The sequence below is a fragment of the Mesoplodon densirostris genome, chromosome 2 (assembly GCF_025265405.1).
Source record: "Mesoplodon densirostris isolate mMesDen1 chromosome 2, mMesDen1 primary haplotype, whole genome shotgun sequence".
Classification (NCBI taxonomy): Eukaryota; Metazoa; Chordata; class Mammalia; order Artiodactyla; family Ziphiidae; genus Mesoplodon; species Mesoplodon densirostris.
Genome location: NC_082662.1, coordinates 140,940,780 through 140,955,738, shown reverse-complemented (window position 1 = coordinate 140,955,738; position 14,959 = coordinate 140,940,780). Strand labels below are relative to the sequence as shown.

The window sequence follows — 14,959 nt, the reverse complement described above, 5'->3', positions numbered from 1 at the left end:
CTACAAATGACGTGAGTTGTAGGAGGATCAGGAGGTTAGTGTCGGTTCTGGGGGGAGGATGTGTGGTGAGCAATGTGGATGGGTAAATTTTCTTGGGAGGAAACATTAAATAAAGCAGGTGTGTGTGTATGTGTGTGTGCATGTGTATGTGTTCAAACTCAGAAGCAAAGATAAATCTGGGCAAAGAGTATAAAATTTCCTTGGAATGTCACTACTGACATCATCATCTTTCAATTCTTTCTTTTTTTTCATTCAAAATAATTTTTTTAAGAAAATATTTATTAGTTACTCTTTTGAGTATTGTAACTGCTAATACATAATGACTGATTCTTGTTAGGTGCCGCTATATAGTCTATGGATTCACTTAATTTTTTTTAATTAAATTTATTTATTTGTTTATTTTTTGGCTGCTTTGGGTCTTCGTTGCTGCATGCAGGCTTTCTCTAGTTGCGGTAAGCAGAGGCTACTCTTTGTTGCGGTGCGCGGGCTTCTCTTGTTGTGGAGCATGGGCTCTAGGCACGCGGGCTTCACTAGGTGTGGCACACGGGTTCAGTAGTAGTGGCTTGCGGCTGTAGATCGCAGACTCAGTAGTTGTGGCGCATGGGCTTATTTGCTCCGCAGCATGTGGGATCTTCGTGGACCAGGGCTCGAACCTGTGTCCCCTGCATTGACAGGCAGATTCTTAACTACTGTGCCACCAGGGAAGCCCCACTTAATTCTTAAAACAAAGACATAAGATAGTTACTATTCTTTCCATGTTTTACAGAGAAAGTGAGTCTTAGAGAGGTTAGATAACTGTCCAAGATTAAATAGATGCTAACTCTGTGAAGACAAGAACCCAAGCCTACCTGACTCCAGAGCCAGAGAAATCAAAAGCTACTCCAGATATTTCAAGGAGTGAGGGATTTAGTGCAGGTAAGAGAATATAAAGGTGTTAAAAGGGCAGGAAGAGCAAAAGGAGGAAGGCAGTGTTACCAGAGCTCAGGGGGCTGCCATTCCTCCTGGACTAGAACACAGGCACCTGCACTCACTGAGCAGGTATTTCCTCCAGCTGCTCATGCTGCAGAAGCTGCTGCTGCTGCCAGAACGTAGCTGGAGCCTGCAGTCATTGGCATTGATAGAATTAATTTTGCTGCTGCTAAGGAAGAGCCATCAGTTTCCACTTCCTGGTCCTCCTTTACAAGAAGAATGACTTCTATCATCTTCCTACTTTTTAATTTAGTATATTTGCCTCCAATTGTCAGAGCTTAACCAGGACCCAGCTGGCAAGGAAGATTAGCAGTTGTACTTTCAGGCTTCTGTCCCCAGCAGTCAAAGGAGAATGCAGAAGTGTAAGGCTGGGAGTCAACAGAGATTTAACCAGCACAGCACTTAAATTATCACATCACAATGTACTTATTAATCAAGGAAAACAGGGGGGTGATGAGCCCTGAAATTGGGTGTTACATCATCAGAGTATTTACAAAGTCCTTAAGGGGGTTATTTATTCTAGTCCAATGCCCCACTTTATACTTGAGAAAGCTAAAGTCCAGAGAGAGAAACTAACCTGATCTAAGCCAAAATGAAATGACTTTTCATGTTACTACAGTTTTATATAAGTTAGGAGGTTCAAGTGCATTCTGATTCTGAGTTCAAACCAACTGTATAAAGAGACAGAGGCTCAGTTACAACATATGGTATGGAATATGCACTCTCATTGTGAGGGCTGTAGGTTTTTTAGAAGACTTCATTCAATGGTTTCCCATCTTCTCATTGGAATGAAGTGAATGGTTAAGCAGGACCTGGCCCTGTAGAGTGCAGAAAGGAGATATCTTCTCCACCAACCCATGTCAGGTGGCGTGACCACTGGAGAGGAGCTGGAAAGAGATGAGAAGAGATGTATGAATCTTGTTTGTCACAGCAGAGTGTGATAGGTGATTGGGAAATCTGTTGGATGAGATTTGGGCTCAAGCATTCCTTATTGCCAAAAAGGTGGATATAAATTGGTGATGCCAATAAAAATAAAAATAAATTAAAAATTCATCAATCTAACAACTGTGTACTAAGTGAACAGTAACAGGAAGAATTGTGGAGGGGAACTGTTTGTTGTGTCATCTTAGGTGTGTACTTTAGATGGAAAACCATGAACTGAAGATGTCTCAGTTCTAGTCACTGTCCTGCAGTGTATCTCAGTTCTATGACTTTTCCCAAGACTCTCTCTCTCTCTCTCTTTCTCGGTCTCTGTCTCTGTTTCTCTCTCTCTGTTCAATTTTGCCATCAATAAAATGAGAGGGTGTTAGTCTACCAGATTTTTAAAAACAAATAGATTTATGATTATGATTGTCTTAGCCAGTTTACCACTGAGGAAAAGTTATTTTCACACAATTAACAGCACTTTGATTCTCTTTCCCTAGTATGTCAGCCACCTCCAAAAGTCTTGCATAGTAAACACACCCCAAGCCACAAGAACAACTTTTCTTCTGGGCAGGAAGTGTTCTACAGCTGTGAGCCTGGCTATGATCTCAGAGGGGCTGCTTCTCTGCATTGTACGCCCCAGGGAGACTGGAGCCCGTCAGCCCCCGAATGTGCAGGTGCCTATACTGTAATCTGGTTTGCGGATCAGTCTCTTTGTCCCTCACAGGAACATCTCACTCCTGTGTGTGTGTGTTTTTATTCCTAGTGAAATCATGTGCTGACTTCCTGGACCAGTTACCTAATGGACATGTACTCTTTCCACTTAATTTTCAGCTTGGAGCAAAAGTATCCTTTGTTTGTGATGAGGGGTGAGTGTGAGTTTGCCTGGCCTACTGAACACTGAAATTGAGGTTAATTCAAAAAGGGAAGGTTTAGTGTGATTTTTAAAATAGGGAATACTCAGGGATATTAAATTTGGGGAGTGTATGTGGGAAGTTAAGAGTAAGGAACACGTGGAACTAATGACAAGATATGAAGGAAAAACTGAAACATATATTAAATGGCATGCTTAAACACAAATACAACTACTGTTTAAGAGTATACATAGGTGACGCATTAAGTGAAAAAATCATATTTTCCAAGCATAAAAGAAAAAGAGTAATTTGGAGAGTTACAGAAAAAGTTTGATATGTGACAAAAATCTTATTAAAAATAAGATCATTTAAGAATTATTTCAGACAATTTTTTAACCATCAAAAGTGAATTTTGTAATAAGAGAGAAAGTATAAGAATAAGCATTTTTAATCCAATCATATATCACCTGGTTGATAACAGGTCAAGGACTCTGAAATGGTATTATGGTGGCTGATATTAAAGTTTTAATTAAGGTCATTCACTTGACCTTACACAGCATGCACATCTCTACATGGGATGTATCAAGCATGGGCAACAAAGTACCTGATCTCAAAATGTTCCAAAGAATCCTTGACAGGCACCAAATAAAATTTAGGAACCATCAGGGTCCAACATACATTGAGAAATTTGGAAGATTTTGTGCAAGAGTCATTTCCAATCTCCTTTCGTTTTTCCCCCCAGAATATTCATGCTTACTCTTCTGTAGCCCAGCGTGCTGTTATGAGCCTTCTGCATAACCATCACAAATATAGAGACAAAAGAACAATCTTTGTTCTCTTTCCAGTTATTCTCTGCTTGTCCAGTCCAAACTGGGAGCTGTTTTACTAGCTGTTCCAGTGTCATCACTTGGAGGATGTTTTATTCCAATAATGACTATGAGTAGATTTATCAGCTTTACCATGGGATGCTCAGTGAAAGACTGATTTCTGTGAGCCTAGGTCCAGGATCACGGAGATGGCAGCTATGCTACAACTGCCTTCTTCAACTTAGGCTGGGACTATATTATGTGACCAAGTGACTGTGCTTTGCCGTTCTCCCTCACTGGAAGCTGTGACTTTTCCAGATTTATGTGGCCTCTGAACCTCTGCCACCTGCTGGTTTCAGATCCTCAAAATGCTGAGATTTTTGCAAATGGAATGGCATTTTGGCTTAAGCAGCTCACATATTCACTACCATTTTCTTCCTTAGATTCCAATTAAAAGGCAGTTCTGCTAGTTACTGTGTCTTGGTTGGAATGGAAAGCCTTTGGAACAGCAGCATTCCTGTGTGTGAACGTGAGTAGAAGGGATAACACTTCAGGCCAATCTCTCCCTTTAATCTATTTGGTAATTTGACCCATGGCCTCCCCAGCCGTGTTTGTTCTATTTTCTAATCTGAATTATTGATAAAGTTGCTTATTTTAATAGTATTTTATTGTGGATCGACTTGTTGTGATGCACTTTCTTGTGCGTCATGTGTTTTGAGAACCATCTGATCAGTCTCTGTCATTTAGAATTCTTTGTTTTACGTGATAAATCCTGCTGTAGTTTGTCTCTGAATCAGGAGAGATTAACTAATGTGAAGCTTTGACAAATTTATTTCTTTTTTCCTTCCTTCCTTCTTTCTTTTTCTTTTTTATGCTATCAAGGTGCAGTCACTCTACACTATTCCTGTCTATTTGCTAATATACAAATGTGAAACATTCATTCATTCAATTATTTATTGAGCACATACCATGTGCTTGATGTTCTTCCAGGCACCGGTGTTATAGCAGTGAACAAGATGAGCAAATTCCCTGTCCCATGTTATTTATACTCAAGTGGAGAGATGTACAAGAAAGAAAATAAATTAAATCTTATGGAGATGATAGGTCAGAGCAATGCAGAAATGAGGGGAAAGTGGGGAACAGCATTACACAGGGTCAGCAGTTTAAGACTCCTTAAACTCTCAACACTTGTATCTAAATTATGCTGAAAGATTCAGAAATAATAAGCTGATTAAAAAATGAGTCTCCTATATGCAATGCCACCACTGATTTCTCCTAGTCTACCCATTTGTATTTTCCCCAATAGAAGATAGGACTTTGCCTCATCACTTGATCCTAAAGATTGGAAAATATATAAATTTTAAAATAATCCAAATTTTACTAAAATGTTTATGTTGCAAGAAATCTGCTCAGTTATCCTATGACATATTTTATAGTAAAACTTTATTAAAAAAAAACCCCATAACTTCTATATAGATCCTGTCATCCAAGAAAACCAGCTTTCATTGAAGTAACATGACAAATGGCTGTCCACTGGCATGGGTTAGAGCTCAGTTATTGATTGTACTATTTCTCTTATTTTTCATGACTCTTTCTAATTTAAGTAGCTTCTTCCAAATCCCAAGCCTAATAAGAAACACTAAATAGAAGTAAGGAAAGGGCTGTTTAAACAGACAAGCAGATACCAGAGAGAAGTAACAATTTGACGCCTGACGGAAAGTAAAGAAATTAAAAAAAAAATAAGCAATCCCATGCATCAAAAAAAACAATAACAACAAAACAGTCTGGATCATTTAGAGTTTTTACAATGAACCATATATGTTTCAATTCATTGTGACAGCACTACTGTCATAATCGATTGATGGTCACTATGGGTAAGTTATTAAGGAAAGGTTTCATATGATTAGGCGATTCGTACATATGGAATACATTGTAGAAATATTTCCTGAGAATGTAAGTTCCCTGGAAGACAGAGACTTTATCTGTGCTCTCCACCACTTTATCCAGCCAGCCCTGAGGAGTGGCTGACACAGAATAAGTGCCCAATTAATATGTGTTGATTAAATGAATGAGTTACTCTCCAATAGATTATTTTTCTTCTTTAAATGCTTTGGTACGTAATTAAAGGTGTAAAGTTTCTATCATACAGAAAACTTAAAAGTCTAGAAGATTCAGGATAGGCAAATTCTTTTGTACTTTTTCAAGTAAAAAAAAATGGGATTGAAATCTCACTTCATTTAGTCCATTCGGTGTTTTTAGGTAGTACCAACCATAACACCCAATGACTATAGATTACCTCTGGTGAAAACTCATCAATGAAACTTAGAGCTTTTGCCTTCTTTCCAGAAATCTTGTGTCCAAATCCTCCTGATATCCTTAATGGGAGACACACAGGAAAACCTGTTGAAGTCTTTCCTTTTGGAAAAGAAGTCACTTACACATGTGACCCGCACCCAGAGAGAGGGATGATCTTCAGCCTCACTGGGGAGAGCACCATCCGCTGTACCAGTGACAGTCAAGGAAACGGAATTTGGAGCAGCCCTGCCCCTCACTGTGGACTTCCGGGTTAGTGCGTGCTACCCCACATTCCAAATGGATTCAGAATATCTAAACCAGACTCTCCAAGTTTCCGTAATTACAATGTGGTGTTTATTTGTGCACTCGATACAATTAAATGCCAAATCAATAATAAATGGCTTTAAGATACATCAACATGTAAGATTCTGATGATCTTTGCTTCTAGAGGGCTGGTGAAAAGAGCTGGAAGAAGTGGGTGGTGGTTCTAGTTCTAATTAGAATTAGAAGGAAAATGTTTTCAAAGCATAGGAACTGAAAGCAAATACCTATGAACCTTAACTAGCATAAGTTGTACCATCTTCACAGGTTTTGGAGAGAAGCACAGATCAGCAGAGAACAAAGCCTGGCAAAACCACTTTTAATTACCTATTTGGCCAGAGACCACTGTGTGTTCTCTCTGAAAACTGGGCTGCATTGTAAACAAAACACAAAGATTCTTTTAGCCAGTATGGGCTAAGTTCTAAGTTAAGATAAGGCTTACTTGCTCCTTAGCCCCACACTAATTTCAGCTGTTGAAGTTTTCCCTCTTTGGTGGAAAGAAAAAGCAAAGCGATGTGAACTCAAGGGAAAAATGCAAAATAGAGTGTGTATTTCTAAGGAGAAGGTATCCTAAGGTAACCAATACCACTATGACACCCACACTCAGGAAGTGAAGACGGAAGGGGAAAGTAAATTGTCGAAGTGACCCTAGTCCCAGCATAACAAACTGACTGCTGAGGAACTCTGAAATAAAAGAGCAGTTCTAAAAGGAAAGGGACCAAGAACGGGCATTCAGAAATCATTTTTGCCCTCACTCTCCTTCTGTAACACCATGGCTTCATCTTGGGTTGTCCCTATGAACCTGTTTACAAATACAGAGACCTAGTTCAGATTCACTGAATCGGCAGTGAAAGGCAATCTTCCCCTAAGTTCTATGACTTTTTTCACCAGTACCCTATCCTGAGATGGCAGTCCTACTTTTATCAGCTAGATTTTTTAGACTGGAGACCTGCCAGACCATCTTCATGTGTGATTTGGCCTTAGGTAGTAGGTTTTAGTCATAAGGGGGACTCCTTGAACTAGAATCTAGTATAGCTAATATTCAAGCTCTAAAATAAAAAAGAAACAGGCAATATAGATGGATGTATTTCCTGTGAAGCCACCTTGAAAAGAAGTCAAATTTTCATATTGAGAAAAATCATTTAATTATATGTTAAAGAAATCAGAAATTGGTTTGCAAGTCTTCATACAGAGAATTATCTGGGTGCAGAATTGGCTCTAGCATAGCTTTTACTATTTGAAAAAATAATTGGAGGGGAGGTGGAGGACAGCTGGAATAGAAACTAAAAGAGAAGTTATTGTCAAAACCAAGTGGAAACAATTTCTATTTTTCCAAACATATACACTTTTTTGATTTCATACTACTTGAATCCAAAGTGAGATTTTACTTCTCAAACCTAGAGCTTTAGGTGTAGGGGCTTGGAGCTAAAGCTAGAATTTGATTCAACGTACACTTCAAACAGTGTTTCTGTTTTTGTTTTGCTGTTGTTGTTTTTATTTTGAGGAGATGCTGTTTATTTCCTTGTTGTGTTGAAATGGCCAGCTTAGGAATCAGACCTAGAAAGTTGGTGGCCGCTTCCTAGTTTCAAAAAACATCTTGAGTTCTCCATTCTTGCTTGTAAGCATGGGTTTTTATGCACTGAAGTACAAAGAAACCAGACCAGGTGTGACCTGGGCAGAAACACTCCTCTGTCTCCCTAAAAATGTGAAAAATTGAATTGGAGCTGTCTTTTACAGTAAGTGATATGAGTAAAATGCCCAGATAGCAAAATAGCCTTCCAGATAATATATTTTCTAATGGGCACATGCTAATGGAACTTTCCCTTCAAAGATTACAAGGAAATTATCTTTCCACAACTAAAAGTTTCTTTTGTTCTGATATCAAATCTAACAAGAAAGAGAAAAGGAAGAATGGCATTGGGTATCTTTTTGTTAACTCTGATGTTCTTGATTTTTTGATCTCTAGGTCATTGTAACACCCCAGGTCATTTTCAATTTGCCAAGTTGAAAATCCAGACCAATGAATCTGAGTTTCCCATTGGGACATCTTTAACGTATGAATGCCACCCTGAGTACCACAGGAAGTCATTTTCTATCACGTGTCTACAAAACCTCATGTGGTCAAGTGCCAAAGATGTCTGTAAACGTGAGTAAGCCCTGCTTTGGAGCGTTCCTATGTTTGTCAAAGTATCTATAGGATCTTATTTAATTTCTCCAAATTTTAGAGATAAGAAAACTTTGTCAAACATGTTCACATAGGTGGAGGTAAGAGTTGGTCTTGTAGGTCACCCCTAATTATTGGTTGAAATGCTTATCTCCTGAAAATGTTTCAAGGAATATTTGCAGGAGAACTCCATTTTTTAATGGGGAAGTGAATAATGAATTACTCCAGATCAGGAAAAAATTTTGTAAGGAGACATAAACTGTTTGAATAACCAGGTAATAAAAAATTTTATACTGGTGGGATATAAGGCCACAAATGACCTTTATATTTTGATAAGAGATTTGAGGCAAAGATAGGAGAGATTTAGAGGGGAGGTCTCTTTGAAAGTGGTGCTTAGTGGGTGGCTGATCCTGAGGCAGTCTGGTGAGGTTCCTCAAGGTGGCAAAATCTGTAGAACCATCAGAATTGCATATGCGCTTCAGAAAGCTACAGTCAGGTGGGGACTAACTTGTTATACACTAACAGAAGTACAAATTACCCTCCCTGGCTCCAAAATTCTCTTTCTTTCCTAAGGTAAATCATGTAACACTCCTCCAGATCCTGTGAATGGTGTGGTGCACATAGATACAGACACCCAGTTCGGATCCAGAATCAAATTTTCTTGTAATAGAGGGTGAGTAGGCAGGAACATCTCTTGGTTCAAGAGTTCCAGGACAGCGATACTACCTTCTGGTCATATCTTGGAAAAGAGGACTAGGCTATTACCATCTGTTCTCAAGAAGCTTGAACATAGGTGTTTAACTCCTAATTGAAATGGACAAAGGTATGATAAGGTTTGAGGGGAAATCTGTCTCCTTGCTGGAAACCAGGGTAGTACGTACAAGAAAAGTGAGGTATTCACCAGGTAGAAAGGAAGAAAATGGGGGGAGGGCATAGTCAAACCATACAAACAGCCCTTGCCCAGAGCAGACATTGCTGAAAGAAAGGGAAGGCCACGGAGCCACTGTGTAGAAAGCAGATCTTATAAGATAACTGCACTATTCGTTTGCTAGGGCTGCCATAACAAAGTAGGACAAACTGAGTATCTCAGAACAGCAACAAAAATTTATTCTCTCAAGGTTCTGGAGGTTAGAGGTCTAAAATCAAGGTGCTAGCAGGACATGTTCCCTCCAAAGCCTTTGAGGGAGGATCCCTCCTTGCCTCTTCCAGATTATGGTAACCTCAGGGCTTCCTTGGCGTGTGGCGCATCACTCCCGTTTTTGCCTCTGTCTTCTCATAGCCATCTTCATTCTGTGTCTGTGTCTTCACATGGCACTCTCCTCTCTGTGTGGGTCTATGTCCAAAGTTCTCTGTTTTTATAAGGACTCCAGTCATATTGGATTAGGGCCCACCCTAATGACCTCATCTTAACATGATTATATCTGCAAAGGCCCTATTTCCAAATAAGGTCACATTCATGGGGATTGGGGGCTAGGGCTTCGACATACTTTTTGGGGAACACTGTTCAACCCATAACAGAGTCCCCTGTGAAAATGTCAGACATAAAGTGTTTACTGGGCAGCAGTCCCAGTTTTTGGGCTTAACCTTGCTCAGTCTCAACCTCACTCCCAGTGGGAGCAGCTGAACCAGTTAGAGAATATGGGCTAAATTTGCACTGCCATGATAAACACTGAAAAGGAACTTGTGGCCTTCAGCATATTTGCTAACCAAGGCCTTACAGATCATAGTACCTATAATCTGACAAAGTGAAATTAGAGTAAATCTAAACACTTCTGTCTTTCTCTGAGCATTTTTTAAGTACAATCTATAAATTCTCTGTCTGTACCCTCTTTATATTGTATTACAGAATAAGAGTGAACCTCTCAATGGCATAAAATAGAAAACCATTGAGCTTATGATATGTTACAGGAAATTAATGTAAAAAGAGCAATCTGAAAAATCAGAAGAAATGTCCTCTTACAAAATAGTTACTTCCAAGAAATAAGAGAAACTTTTAGAAAAATCTCCTGTTTACGTTTTTAACAAGATTCAGTTGCACGCTGTTTCTGTGAAACTAGTTAGGAAATAGAGAATGTTTGCATATGAATGAAAAGCACAACTGTCAAACTAAAGAAAAATTCTGTGATAAACACACTGAATATTGTAGAAAATTAAAGCAGAGGGTAAGAAGACAAATTAACCAAATTCTCCCAGAATTAAGTGGAAAAGGATGAAGAAGAGAAAAGAGAAGATATGTATAAAAGAGTACTGGGATTCAAATTACATGTAACCAAAATTCCAGAAGGGAAAACAATAAGCCTATATTTAGCCATCACTAGGGAATCATCTGTATTTCAGGGATCATGAAAAAAACCTCAAGAATGCAGAAAGAAAATTAATAAACTATAATAGCGAAAGAAATTAATTTGTATTGATATCACATTGATCCTTCACATCACTAAATTGCAGAAGATGGAGTTTCTAATGAGCTAAGCTAGTATTCACATCTAGAGGCTACAGATGTACAGTAAAGGATAAGCAAGGACCTAAAAATCACACCTGTGTACTTTACAGGAAGCATACTTCCTGGGAGAAGGAAAAAGATAAACTCAGGCAATCAGTAAGTATTTTCTTAAAAGATAATGATAAATGCTGGTGAGGTAGAAAATTGCCAAAAATCAAACAAAAGAAAAACAAATTTTAAAAAAAGTTCAAATATTTTCAACAAAGTTATAAAACTTAATACAATGACAGAACTAATTGTTAAAAAGTGGAACTTGACAATGTAATCATAATCTAATAACAATTTCTGAAGTCATAAAATATATCCATAAAACTAGAAAACAGAAGAAAGCAAAAAAAAAAAAACATAGTCTAGACTTTTATTACATAGGAGATGGGTAGACTGTATATATTTTGACACCAAAATTGAGAAAATAGGGTTGAATACCTGTGTTGTGTATGTATTGGGTTGGCCAAAAAGTTCGCTTAGGTTTTTCCATAGGATGTAGCGGAAAAACCTGAACGAACTTTTTGGCCAAGCCAATATATAACACATGAAATGAAATTTCGAAGGAAAAAAAAAATCAGTTATTTAGCTTCCAAATTATTAGAACAACTAAAAGAGGTTCACCTATCTGGTTCATGTAGCAAATGAGAGGGAAGAAAAAGGAATAGCATGGACTGTATCCATCTCATTCACCAGAAATAAGCCCCCTTATATTTGGGGCAGATCTGTTGTATTCACTGCTATGTGCTTACCATTGAACATTATGAAGGAACATTATGAAGTGATGACAAAAGCAAGATCAACCATACCATTTAGTTCAGTAAATTTGAATGGTTTAATATCCCTGTTGAAAAACAAAAGTTTCCAAATAGGATCAAAAGCATCACAAATCTTGTTGTATTTACAAGAAACATGCCTAAACTAAAATGACATAACAATGTTAATATACAATATGTATATTTATGTATATCAGGAAAATGCAAAAAGAAAATTAAGTAACAATAATAATATAAGAAAAAACAGATTTTGAGAAGAAAATTATCAGGCAGATCTACAAAAGTATTGTTTTATTTAGGTACTGGGTACAATCCAAAATGAAACCAAGAAATTAAGAAGCAGAGCGAGCCATGAGGAATTAGAGAGGAAATACTCCTTTCAACAGTGAGAGGATAGAAAAAGAGAAATAAGAAAAGCCAGATAAAATAGGTGGAGTTTAGGCTAGTCCTTGAACTTCTTTCACATTGTAGCCTTTCAGATTTGCCATGCATGTATGCATGCTGAGGAAGTTGATGGGATGTGTACAGCATGCCTATTTTTCATTTTTGGTTTCAGGTATCAACTCATTGGTCACTCAGCTGCTGAATGTATTATCTCAGGCAATACTGTCTTTTGGGATTCAGAGCCACCAATTTGTGAACGTGAGTTGAAATCTCTAGCCCCATTTATTCCATGTTCAATCCTACAGTTGGTCCCTAGAATTACAAAGAATAAATTTCATCCCTTTTGGCAATAGTATCCTACTGATATTTGAAGAAAACACTCCTACCCTTAAAGGTGCTCACAATGTTCCAAGCTTCTAGTTCCTCCTGATTTTTCCTTATCCTAGGGTATAATTTATTTTAAACAATAGTTTTGAACTCATTTAGAAGAGCACCCAAATTCTTCTTTTGTTGGTTGAACACCTTCCAGTTTGAAGACTGTTCTCTTTAGTGAAGTAAATGAATACAAGGTTAGTGAAAGTGCCTTCCTTCCTCTCTGTCAACTGTTAATACCAGGTCATCTGTTCAAGCCGTGGGCCTTCCCTGCTCCTTATTCTTTGTCTGAACAGTGACATGCCATCTTTCCCATGAGTTGTTTAGAATATGAACTTTCTACACTTCAGGGCACATAGAGAAAGGAGCAGTTGCAAATTAACAAAGAACATAAAGATATAACCCTGGGTTTGGTGATAATGTAAAAAAATCAGCTCAGTGCTTTGTGACCACCTAGAGGGGTGGGATAGGGAGGGTTGGAGGGAGAAGCAAGAGGGAGGGGATATGGGGATATATGTATACGTATAGCTGATTCACTTTGTTATACAGCAGCAACTAACACAACAATGTAAAGAATTATACTCCAATAAAGATGTTAAAAAAAAAAGAAATCAACACTCTCCAACTCAACTGGTAGTAGGATAAGTGGTAATGAATTTTCTAACAGGCCAATACACAGTATGTATCAAAACCCTTAACTGTATGCAAGCCTTTAATCCAGAAATCCTACAGTTCATGACTTTAAAAAATCACCATGGGTGTTTGCGAGGATTGATGTACAGATGTTACCAATATTATTATTTTATGATAGTGAAAAAGTCAAAAGAATCTAAATATTGTGCATATTTCCAAACAATGTTCTGGAAATAATCTACTGAATAAGCTAATAAATAATAAGCTTATAAAGGTACACAGAATGTGTTCTAATAAAAAAGTTTAAAATATGCCAGAATGCATTTGACAAGCGAGAGAACACTTTCAAATGGAATCAGTTAGTATGTTTGTACTCTGAAATATTACTTAGGCAACAAAGATATTTTAGAAAAAAAATATGTGCGTGTGTGTGTATATTAAAGATTGCACATTAAATAGTTAATAGTGATTCCTTCTAGATAATGGGCTTAAAGGTGATTTTTATTTATATTTTATAAATTTTCTACAATAAATATGCATCTTCTTAAATATTTTCTTAAGCAAAAATAAATAAATAAATAAATGTCTACTTTGATATTCATGCCAAAAATGATAGAAATATTTTATATGCTCAGGAATGATTGAAACTGCCTAGAAATTATCTGTTACTTGAATATTAGATTAAATTTGTTGATAAAATTATCTGTGCTTCATACCTTTTTAGCACTAGTGTTTTTGATGTATTTTTTTCCACTTCTTCTATATGCTACCTTTTCTTGAGTCAATATTGGCAAAATATATTTTTATTTCTAACATCCTCATTTTCAAGATTATTAGCATAGAGTAGACACATATTCAGTTATTTTTATTACTTCTGAATCTGTGATTGTTATGTTTGTCGTGTGTAATATTGTGTATTTGTGTTTATGCTTTATTAGTTGTACCAGAGCTTTTGGTTTTTATTTGATAGACTATATTGTATGCTATACCATATTAATAACCAATAGAATAAATCCAAATGCCCTCTACAGAGAAAGAATTGAATTAAAAATAGTTAAATAACATATAAATTCTCACTTAAAATGAGAAGTATGTGAACTATAATAATATATGGATACATTTATTGAAATAGCATTAATTGAGAAGAGCAGAGGTCATAATATTGTGGCTATCTAATCTGTGATTGTGTAAAAACATGTCTGTACATTAGCAAATATTAGACAAGAGCAGAAGTGTTCTGAATAGTGACATTTTGATCATTTTTTAAACTGGTTACCAAAATTCATAATTGAATATAACTTTAAGAAACTGAGGTTTTAACTTGCTGTCCCTTTTCCCAGGCATTCCTTGTGGGCCACCCCCAGCCATCGCCAATGGAGATTTCATTAGCACCGACAGAGAATACTTTCAATACGGAACAGTGGTGACCTATCACTGCAATCTTGGAGAGAGAAGGCAGAAGCTGTTTGACCTCGTGGGTGAACGGTCAATATATTGCACCAGTGAAGACAATCAAGTTGGCATCTGGAGTGGCCCTCCCCCTCAGTGCATTACACCTAATAAGTGCACGCCTCCAGTCATTGAAAATGGAATAAGGATGTCTGAGAACAAAAGCTTATTTTCTTTACATGAAAGGGTGAGGTTTAGGTGTCAGCCTGGCTTTGCCATGAAAGGACCCTCCACTGTTGAATGCCAGGCCCAAAACAAGTGGAGGCCTGAGTTGCCCAGCTGCTCCAGGGGTGAGTCTGACTGAAGCTTTGAAGGGGCCTACAAATGACGTGAGTTGTAGGAGGATCAGGAGGTTAGTGTCGGTTCTGGGGGGAGGATGTGTGGTGAGCGGTGTGAGTAAATTTGGGTCAAGGAAACACAAAATTAAGAAAATGTGTGTTTGCACTTGTGTGTAAGTGCCTTCATTTTGAGAAGCAAGAGTTTAATTATTCAAGGAAGGAGACATTTGGGAATCTCATATTGAG

At 37.6% G+C, this 14,959-nt stretch overlaps 1 protein-coding gene across 1 annotated transcript in view; it reads left to right on the top strand.

Moving 5' to 3' along the window:
- The window catches only part of CR1 (complement C3b/C4b receptor 1 (Knops blood group)), a 156,723-nt gene that overhangs the window by 75,950 nt on the left and 65,814 nt on the right, over positions 1–14,959 (top strand). The window contains exons 29-36 of the mRNA XM_060078239.1: positions 2,394–2,570; positions 2,660–2,762; positions 3,997–4,082; positions 5,900–6,118; positions 8,136–8,315; positions 8,907–9,006; positions 12,154–12,239; positions 14,327–14,725. Of these exons, the coding sequence (XP_059934222.1) occupies positions 2,394–2,570; positions 2,660–2,762; positions 3,997–4,082; positions 5,900–6,118; positions 8,136–8,315; positions 8,907–9,006; positions 12,154–12,239; positions 14,327–14,725 (1,350 nt within the window). The remainder of the gene's footprint in view (positions 1–2,393; positions 2,571–2,659; positions 2,763–3,996; positions 4,083–5,899; positions 6,119–8,135; positions 8,316–8,906; positions 9,007–12,153; positions 12,240–14,326; positions 14,726–14,959) is intronic.